The sequence below is a fragment of the Geotrypetes seraphini genome, chromosome 1 (genome assembly GCF_902459505.1).
Source record: "Geotrypetes seraphini chromosome 1, aGeoSer1.1, whole genome shotgun sequence".
NCBI lineage: Eukaryota > Metazoa > Chordata > Amphibia > Gymnophiona > Dermophiidae > Geotrypetes > Geotrypetes seraphini.
In genome coordinates, this window is record NC_047084.1 from 163795212 (window position 1) to 163805898 (window position 10687).

The following is a 10687-nucleotide window of genomic DNA, read 5'->3' on the forward strand; positions in this document are numbered from 1 at the left end:
TAGTCAAATGAGCCAAAGATCAGTAGTACAATGATTAAGATTTCTTTTGAGAGCCATACCGCGCGCCCACTTGCGCTACGACAGCTACGTCAAACCCGACTGGCACCCCACTCGCCTGCACATAGTCGAAATCAATTTGTGGCAGAGCCTAGAGAATGACACTGGGGAAAAATTTGTCTCCGTCCCCGCCCCGTCCCCGCTAGTTCGGTCCCCATCCTCGCAAACCATCTGATCCCATCCACACAAGCCTCGAAAGCACAGTTACTTACCGTAACAGGTGTTATCCAGGGACAGCAGGCAGATATTCTTAACGCATGGGTGACGTCACCGACGGAGTTCATCACCCAGACAAGGTGCGTTAGCCAGGCGGTCCTGGTGGTTAATGTCCAGGTCAGAGACTCTCAGCCATGCCAAACGTCGCATGGCCACCGCCATGGCAGATGCGCGAGAGGTCAGCTCAAATGAGTCGTAGATGGAGTGAACCATGAATTTCCTGAGTTGGAGGAGGCTGGAAATATGTTGCTGGAAAAGAGGGACCTTACGTTCAGGATGTATTTCTGTAAGGAGGAGAGCTGTTGCACCAGATGCTTCATGTAGAAGGAGAAGTGGAAGGTGTAGTTGTTGGCTCTATTGGCTAACATGGCATTTTGGAAAAGGCGCTTACCAAATTTATCCATGGTTTTTCCCTCTCTGCCAGGAGGGGTGGAGGCATATACACTGGAACCCTGAGATTTTTTCAAAGTAGATTCCACCAGGAGGGACTCGTGGGGCAATTGAGGCTTATCAAATCCTGGGATTGGAATAACCCGGTACAAGCTATCCAATTTACGAGGGGCTCCAGGAACCGTGAGGGGAGCTTCCCAGTTTTTATAGAAAGTTTCCCGTAAGATGTCATGGACGGGCAACTTCAGAAATTCTTTGGGAGGTTGCTCAAAGTCTAGGGCATCGAGGAAAGCCTGAGACTTTTTAGAGTCGGACTCTAAGGGAATGGAAAGAGCTGCTGACATCTCCCTAAGGAATTTGGAGAAAGAGGATTGCTCTGGTTTGGAGACGGTGTCGGTCATGGAGGGTTCTTCGTCGGTTGACGAAGCGTCCTCCTCGGTACCGTGAGGGGAGTCTTCCCACAAATCTGGGTCCCTAACGTCGGGGTGCGTACGTTTGGACATCGGTGTGGAGGGCTCGGCATGGCGGGTCTTTGAAAGAGATTTGCCTGAGCGCACCGAGGCGGTACCGGGTGAGGAAGACCGATGTCGTTCCTGGGACCGGACAGGGTCGGCAGCATCACGGGTATGTACTGCAGGTGTTTCTGCCAAGAGCACCGGCATGGAAGTATTAATCGGTACCGAGGGGGTCGACACCGATGGGACAGTGTGAGGCTCGGACCGGTCCCGTACCGGAAGGTGCGGAGCCAGCAACGCCGGCAACAGTTGTTGGAGCTGTTGTTGCAGCTGCTCCTGTAACTGTGTTTGGAGTATGGCCGCGATGCGGTCGTCCAGGGGAGGCACCGGTACCGCTGTTTTCTTCTTCGGTACCATAGGTGCCGCTCTACACTCCGGCGATGAGGAGGCCGATGATGAGGCACTCACCGAGATCGGAGCGGAGCGTTTGCGGGGCCGGTGCGGTGCTGGGAGGGCCGGTGTCGCAACCGTGGCAGGAGGGCGCTCAAGGGAAGTGGGAGGCTTCTTAGCCGGCTTACCTGGGCCCAACGACCCCGAGGAAGGGTCCGGTGGTGTCGATGTCGTCGGTGCCGACTTTTGTGGTGCCGTCGACGTCGCAGCCGGTTCCATGGCAGATCCGGTACCAAACAAAATATTTTGCTGGATCTGCCGATTTTTCAAAGTACGCTTTTTAAGCGTAGCACAGCGGGTGCAGGTGTCAGCACGATGCTCTGGACCCAAGCACTGGAGGCACCAATTGTGTGGGTCGGTGAGGGAGATCGGGCGTGCACACCGCTGGCACTTCTTAAAACCCGGTTGAGGGGGCATGAATGGAAACACGGCCTCCGCAAAATCGAACCCGGAGGCCTGTATGGTGGCAACAGGCCCCGCCGGGGCCGGCCTGAAAAAATAAAGAAAACTCGATGAGTTTTTTTTTTTGTTTTTTTTTTAAACAAAAATAAAGGGAATCCAATAAGAAAAAAGGAAAAAAAGTGAAAAAATACGTGAGCGGGAAGGCAAAAATTAGTTTTTCAATGGCCGTTGAAAACACATGCGTCTTCTTCGCTCCGCGGAAACGAAGAAACTGGGGACCACGCTCTCCTCCGTCGGGCGGGAAAGCACTCGCGCATGCGCGGTGCAGCCAACTAGAACTTTCTAGTTAAAAAGGTCCGTACTGGGGCTCCGTCGGTGACGTCACCCATGTGTTAAGAATATGCTGTCTGCTTGTCCTGGGATAATAGTTTTATACTAAACTTATTATAATAAAGAATAAAAAGAAACAATATTCTGTACAATTGTCAATTTATACATCAGCGTCTTCTCTCCACTCTCTCTTCCCCATTTTCCTTCAGTGTCCTCAGCCCACTCTCTCTCCACTTCCCTTCAGCGCACGCACGCACATAAAAACAAGTAAGCAATTTTATATCATTTTCATTCTATTTATTCATAGAAATTAAAGTCTAAATAATGCCAGTCACAAAACAAACATGATTTTACAAAAATAATTTCCTGCAGTCAAGCCTGTAAGGATTACTAGATGTCTTTCAGCAGCTTCCCTCCCTCTCCCTTACCTTCGTGGCCAAGTCAAAATGATCTACCAACAATAAAATTTTAAAAAACACAAAGCACACTGTACGCAGAGAAAATGTTAATTATCATTTATATTCCACGGGTTTTTAAAGAGGTCAAGGCAGATAACAACTATACTTTTTACTAAACCACGATAGAGGTTTTTAGCGCAGGGAGCTGTGCTGAATGCCCTGCGCTGATCTCGATGCTCATAGGCTCCCTGCGTTTAAAACCGCTATTGCGGTTTAATAAAAGAGGGACGTAGTGCAAAATATAGACAGCAGATATAAATTCTCAAAACGGACACATTTTGATCACTAAATTGAAAATAAAATCATTTTTCCTACCTTTGCTGTCTGGTGATTTTATGAGTCTCTGGTTGCGTTTCTTTCTGATTGTGAAAACTTTCTTTCATTTCTTTCTTTCTTTCTGCACTCAGGCCCAACAATTGTCCCTTTCTATTCCCTCCCTCCCTCCTTCCTATTTTCTTAGTGCCTCCGTCCCATGTCCATAGTGCCTCCTTCCCATGTCCATAGTGCCTCCTTCCTATGTCTTTAATGCCAGGGCATAAATACAGCAGCCGCACTGAAGTGCACGAAGGTCCCGCGATGACAACTACTGCTGCCGCAGCTTCGGAAGAGATAAATGACATCAGAGGGGGTGGACCGGCAGCCGCAGTCATTGCAACTCCCTGCATCTGCCGGCCCAGCCCCCCTCTGACGTCACTTACCTCTTCCGGAGCAGAGGCAGCAGTAGTCTTCAACGCGGGACCTTGCTGATTTCGATGGAGAAAGAAGCATAGTAGTGTGGTTGAAAGAGATAAAGGGGGTCAGGGTGGTATGGAAGCATGGTGAAGGGTGAGAAAAGGGATCAGGGTGGTATGGAAGCATGAAGGGGTGGTATGGAAGCGTGGTGAAGGGTGAGAAAGGGGGTCAGGGTGGTATGGAAGGGTGGTGAAGGGTGAGAAAGGGGTCAGAGTGGTATGGAAGGGTGGTGAAGGCAAGAGAAAGGGGGTCAGGGTGGTATGGAAGGGTGTGGAGGGTGAGAAAGGGGGTCAGGGTGGTAAGGAAGGGTGTGGAGGGTGAGAGGGGGTCAGGGTGGTATGGAAGTGTGGTGAAGGGTGAGAAAGGGGGTCAGGGTGGTATGGAAAGGTGTGGAGGGTGAGAAAGGGGGGTCAGGGTGGTATGGAAGTGTGAAGGGTGAGAAAGGGGGCAGATGCAGATGGAAGTGTGGGGAAGGGAGAGGAGAGAGTGAAATGGCAGACCATGGGGTGTGGGAGAGATGGAAGGGGGAGGCATAAAGTTTCTGGAAGGTGAATAGAAGGAGAGAAGATGCCATATAGAAGAGGCAGAGAGAGGGTAGACAGTGGATGAAAGGAAGAGAGTGACAAGAAGATGAGGAAAGCAGAAACCAGAGAAGACAAGGTAGAAAAAAATTATATTTATTATTATTATTTTTTTTTTTTTTTGCTTTAGGGGAGATGCATTGCTGTTTCTGTGGTGTTGCATTGTATGCAAAGTCCAGCTTCTTGGTGCTTCAGTTTAATCTTTGTCTACATATTTTTATTCTATCTCCCCATTTACAAAACTGTAGAGCGTTTTTTAGCGTTGGCATCTGAGCTGTTACCACCAGGGCTAAAAACCACACTACAGTTTTGTAAAAGGGGGAGGGGTTAGTTTTTTTTTTAGTCAATGTTTATTTATTGAATTTTTACAAAATTACAAAGTATGGAATAAAACAATCCATAATAGTGGAAAACAAAAGATATGCCAATGAATGGAATCAACAAATACAGAAAATGAAATGCAGAACATGAACATGGATTCGTACATTCCTCAAGAAATTTTCTTCATAGCATATCTAATACAACAAACTGTATCCTAACTATCTAAACAAGCACGTTCCAGGTAAAATAAAGGTAGAGAGAGAAATGTGTGAGAAAGAAAGAAAGAAAGAGAAAGAGAAAAAAAGAAAATAAATACATAAATAAGTGAGTAAATAAATAAACAAATAAGTGAGTAAGTAGATAGACGAATAAGTAGATGAGTAAAAGAAAAGGGAGGAAGGGAGAAGAAAGACTAGAGAAGGGTCCACTCAAGGGAGAGAAGAGTGCAGGTAGAGTTTCAGTAGATTCCATCTGAGCTGGAAACGAGGAAACCTGTTGGAGGACTTAGCCAAATACACTTCAGTTCTGTATGTGAGACAAACGAGGTTCCACCAATGAGAGTGTGAAGCTTTGGATAAATCCTTCCAATAAGTGAGAATAGTCTTTAAGGCCAAGGTGAGTAAAATATCAAAGAGAAGATGATCAGAGTCTGAGAGATCATCAGATATTGCGGAAGATTTTAGTAAGAGCATTTGGTAAGTCAGTGGAATATTGATCTGGAAGACTGAGCAAACTGTAGCCCAAACTGAGGACCAGAAGGAGCTGATTGCTGGGCAAGAGAAAAGAAGGTGCTTAAGAGTACCAACTTCAGTTTGACAGGTCCAACATTTATTGGAGTAAGTGGGGTTGATTTTATGAGATTTGACTGGGGTCCACGGAGTTCTGTGAAGCAAGAAAAACATATGTTGAAGAATGGATGCAGAGCGGGACGTTCGAAAAGTGGATTTATAAACCATATTCCAGACTTCATCGGATATTTGAATCCCCAAGTCCACTTCCCATGAGGAGTGTAATGGGGTTAGCGAGGAAGGAAGGAGAGATTTGAGAAGTTTATAAAAGTGTGATGCTGTATGACCTAATGCTAAAAATTGATGGGAAAGGGAATATAAAGAGGGAGTGGAGTTTACTGGAATAGGTAATAGGCCTGATTTATTGAGGGAAGATTTCAGCTGTAACCATTTATAGAAATGAGATTCGTTGATTGAGAAGGAGTCCATGACCTCACTGAAGGTAAGAAAAGACCCATCTGGTCCCAAATTTGTTGTTGAAACCAGGTGAAGGTGTTTTCTGTGTTCTGTGGTCGAAAAGACATGGTTTTCTGTTAGGATTGATCTGTACTAGTCTGGCTTATTTAGTTTTACAATGGGTTTATTGACATACTGCTCATTGCAGTATGTAAGATGCTGCCTTTTCCTAGGTACACTCTTGTGTGACATGTGGATTGTTACTAAAAATCATGTTTTTCAACAGATGGGGGGTGTCAAAAAATGATGGGCCCCGGGTGCCACATATGCTAGGTACGCCACTGCCGCTACTGTTAGTGTTTGTGTGCCCCAGAAAAAAATTTTCATCCAATGTGGCCCAGGAAAGACAAAAGGTTTGACACCCCTGATTTATAATGTGGTCAAGGGCTACAGGAAGTTTTTGTTGGGGGGGGGTTCTTGTTATATTATATATTACACTTTACTATAGACCAAACAGTGGACTCAGTTATAGGGCTCCTTTTACAAAGGTGTGCTAGGGCCTTAACGCATGTAATAGTGAGCGTTAAATTCCTGAGCGCACTAGCCACTACTGCCTCCTTTTTAGGAGGTGGTAGATTTTTGGCTACCACACACTATAGTGCACGGTAATTTTGTGCATGCGCTAAAAACCCTTTGTAAAAGGAGCCCATAGTGTGTCTAAATACAGTGGTACCTCGGTTTACGAGTGCACCGGTTTGCGAGTGTTTTGCAAGACGAGCAAAACATTCGCAAAATCGAGCACGCCTCGATTTGCGAGCGCCCCCGTTCGACGTGAACTCTCAGGCCTTGAGCATGCGCATATGCTCAAGGCCCAGCACAGGAGGCAGATCTTCAGGCACCGGCACCAACGCACAGGATATGCTGGTGCCGGTGCGGAGGCTACATCAAAGTAAGAAGAGGTCGGGTGGGTTGGGGGGACCTCAGGTAGCGGCGGGGGGGTACCCAATGGCAGCCAGGGGGGGGGTGCCGGTTCTCGTGGGGGGGAGCAGCGTTGCTGGCCTCAGGAGGGGGGGTGGAGGGTGGGAACCTATCAAAGCGAGTTTCCATTATTTCATATGGGGAAACTTGCTTTGATAAACGACCATTTCGGATTACGAGCATGCTCCTGGAACGGATTATGCTCGTAATCCAAGGTACTACTGTTTCTTGAATGCTATGTACATGTTTATGTTTATTTAAGATTTGATATACCGCTCTTGTATTTTACGACCTAAGCGGTTTACAATGTATCAAACTAAAATGAAATTAGGTATTGAGAAAAACTACCCTATCTGTCCCGAAGGCTCACAATCTAGCTAAAGTACCCAATAAACAAAAAATATGTAATAACAACATACAATACATTTCCAAGATCAAAAATCAAAGAAATAGAAAATAGGAATAATGAAAGAAGATTAAAAAATTAAAAATAAAACAAATTTAAGAGATAGAAAAGTCTCTGAAGCGGCCTGATAGCAAACAGTCATATTTTAGTGCAGGTCTTAATACAACTCCCAGGCACAGCACACTTCACAGGTCCGTCAATGGCAGAGCTTGATAGCATCAAAGAAATTAACATTTCTAAAACATATCCACTAAACTGTTAAATGAAATAAATAAATCCAAATCAACACGAATCAGTGCAAATTAAGGCAGATTGCAGTCCCCATTCCATTATTAAGAACATAAGAAGTTGCCTCCACTGGGTCAGACCAGAGGTCCATCGCGCCCAGCGGTCCGCTCCCGTGGCAGCCCATCAGGTCCACGACCTGTGAAGTGGTTTCTGACTATTCAATTCGGGAGAGCCATTTGAAAAAAAAAAAAAACGTGCTTTTAAATGTCTCTTAAAATTATGATATGATTCTTCCTTCCTTAACTCTACTGGTAAATTGTTCCACAATATTGGAACCAAGTAGAAATATGCACCATTTCTGGTTGAGGCAAGGTGAGACTTTGGGCTCCTTTAACTAAACTGCGTTAGGGCTTTAACGCGTGGAATAGCGCGCACTAAATGCTGGCGTTAGTTCTAGCCGCGTAGCGTGGGGCTAGCGCACCTTAGTAAAAGGAGCCCTTTGAGATATGGGGAACAGCTACTCTATTGTCATCTAAAGATCTCTCTGAGTGACTAGGTGTGCAAAATAACACTAGATTAGAGCAATATAATAGTTGTAACTCAAATAATGCCCTATGTGCCAACATCAGGATTTTAAATTGAATTCTAAATTAGGGTCTACAATGTTATTAATCAGCTTTACTGCATTATATGCATGGTTGCTAAACTGTACACTGATTTACAGTATATGTTAATTACACAGATGGAAATATTGTACCATGTTTGCACGTCTCAACCATGCATAATTGCAAATTAAGACGCTATTGTTCCACTATACTATGCATTACTCACATCTACTATATTGGTTATTTAGAACCTGGAGCTTAGCTATATTAAAATATATTTTGGAGGAATGATAAAATGTGTATGCAAATGTTTTATTATGAATTTAATTGTAATGAATATCTTTTTGTGTCATATTATTGTATATTTATTTGATCCCTTCAATAAAATGTTATAACATAGAACCTGAAGAAAGCAGTGGCCGAGAGGGGCGTGCTCCGGCAGAGAGACGTTGAACACCAGCTGCAGGAAGACAGGTTCGTTGTCGTTCACATCCTCCACCGCCACGGTCACTGTGCACGTAGAGGCTAAGGGCGGCTCCCCCAGGTCCGTCGCCACGGCCAGCAGCTGCAGCGTCTCCTCCGTCTCGCGATCCAGGGCCCGGGCCGTGCTGATCACGCCGCTCAGCGGGTCCACGCGGAAGGCGGTGGCGGCGGAGCCCCCCAAGGAGAAACGCACCTCGGAGGCGGGCCCAGGCGAGTCTCCGTCGGCCGCGACGAGCCGCAGCACTGCCGTGCCGGTGGAAGCGGCCTCGGACACGGCGGCGCGGTATTCGCGGCGCGCGAAGACCGGAGCCTGGTCGTTGACGTCGGCCACGTGCAGCAGTAGGGTGCGCCGGCTCGTGAGGGGCGGCGAGCCGGCGTCGGTGGCGACCAGTCGTAGCTCGTAGAGCTCCCGCGCTTCACGGTCCAGGGGCCCCGCCACGCAGAGGAAGTAGAGACCGGGCTCGACCGATAGCAGAGCGAAGGCACCGGCGCCGCCTCGCAGCTCCACAGACGGGGGCCCTTCCCGCTCTTCGTCAGCGTCCGACGCGGAGACCCGCGCCACGTACTCGCCGAGCGGCGCCCCCTCGGACACCCGCGGCGCGCCGCCTTCGGTCAGCCAGAAGACGCGCAGCTCGGGTCTGTTGTCATTCTCGTCCAGCACGCGGACGGTGAGCCGGACGCTGCTGCTCTCGGGCGGGGCGCCGGCGTCGCGCGCCCGCACCAGTAGCTCGTGCCGGGCGCGCGTCTCGCGGTCCAGAGGCCGGCGCACGCGCACCAGCCCGCTCCGTTCCTCCACCGAGAAGTAGTCGAGACCGCTACGGCCGCCCAGCAGGCTGTAGAGCACGTCCCCGTTGCTGCCCAAGTCCGGGTCGGTGGCGTACACTTGGCAGACGACGTTCCCCGGCGCGGCGGACTCAGGCACCGCCGCCAGGTACTCGCTCTGGTTGAAGCTGGGCGCGTTATCGTTCTCGTCCACCACGCGCACCTGCACCTCCAGCCGGCCTGTGCGCGGAGGGCTGCCGCCGTCCAGCGCCTCGATCAGCAGCCGGTGCCGCTCCGCCGATTCGCGGTCCAGCCGGCGTGCTAGCACTAAATCCAAGGTCGGCGCCGCAGCCGGTTCCTCGCCGTCTCCCGCGCCGGTCTCGTAGCGCAGCTGGAAAAAGAAAGCGCCACCTGCGGGCTCGGCTTCCCGCAAAGTGTATCCTTGCAGCCCGAAGGACCCCGCGTCGGGGTCCCGCGCCCCTTCCAGGCGGAAGGAGGCGCCGGCCGGGCTGACCTCCGAGATATCCAGCCTCACCACGTCTCGCGGGAAGGCCGGCGCGTGGTCGTTCACGTCTCGGACGCCGACGGTCACCTGCACCAGTTCCCCCAGCAGCGTGGCGGCCACGAAGCGGTAGCGCGGCCGCCTCTCGCGGTCCAGCACGCGGGCCGTGCGGATGACGCCCGTGGCCGCGTCCACGTGCAGGTCGGCCAGCACCGGCGAGTCGCCCCTCTCTTCCGATATGAAGAAGCCGTCGCCGCCGTAGCCGGGGGTGTGGGCGGCGGGCAAGCCGGCTCGGATGTCCCCGACCAGGGTGCCCGGCGGGAGCCCCTCGTCCACCGTTAGGTGGAGATGGTGCACCTGCGCCCGGGAGCAGAAGCAGAGGTGCAGGAGGAGCCCGAGCACGGGCTGCTGCCGGGGCCACCTTCCTCTGCCGAAGCCCTGCATGACTCGTTGCGCCGTCACCGGGACTTCAGGCATTTACTCCTAGGGAGTTCGCAAGTCGGAAAAGCCGTGCCTCCTTCATAAATAAGACCAGGTTTTCGGTATCGATAGAAGGTCCCGCTAAGTTGGGCAGCCGCTGTGTCGGCTTATGCCGGCGACAGCCCAGCATCAGCACCACGTGACCGAGCCAAGGGCAAACTGCAGCCAGACGCTGGAAGCCCAGCCCTGGGTAACCGGGAGTCACCTACACACCGCCTTCAGGACAAAACGTAGGATTGCTGCTGCGGGAAGAATGGCCGCCTCCCAAACTGAGCGACTACCCAACCAACAGTGCAAACCTGTCAGAAGTCTGAATTCAAGCGTGCAGCCAAACATCCCATTATAGTTAGATTGTTGTTTGCTATGTAAAACGAAATAATATCATTTGAACAGACTGGAGCTGTGGGCTGAGAGTTTGCACTAGGAACGTGAGGCTCCTGAGAAAATTCGTGGGATAACAAGAAATGTTCAGTTGTGGGTTAGGAACTGGTTATTGGACAGAAAACAGAGGTTAGGGTTATTAGAATAACATTTTATTGAAGGAATCAAATAAATATACAATAATATGATACAAAAAGATATTCATTACAATTAAATCCATAAATTCATAATAAAACATTTGCATACATATTTTATCATTCTTCCAAAATATATTTTTATATACAGT

At 49.4% G+C, this 10687-nt stretch overlaps 1 protein-coding gene across 5 annotated transcripts in view; it reads right to left on the reverse strand.

Moving 5' to 3' along the window:
• DCHS2 (dachsous cadherin-related 2) overlaps nt 1-10309 on the reverse strand; it is a 203801-nt gene extending 193492 nt beyond the window's left edge. For all 5 annotated transcript variants that reach the window (XR_004539141.1, XM_033941022.1, XM_033941032.1 and 2 more), the window contains exon 1: nt 8197-10309. Coding sequence is in view for 4 of the 5 variants with exons in the window: in XM_033941022.1 (XP_033796913.1) it covers nt 8197-10017 (1821 nt within the window). In the remaining variant the exon portion in view is untranslated. The remainder of the gene's footprint in view (nt 1-8196) is intronic.
• Between the last annotated feature and the right edge of the window lie 378 nt (nt 10310-10687).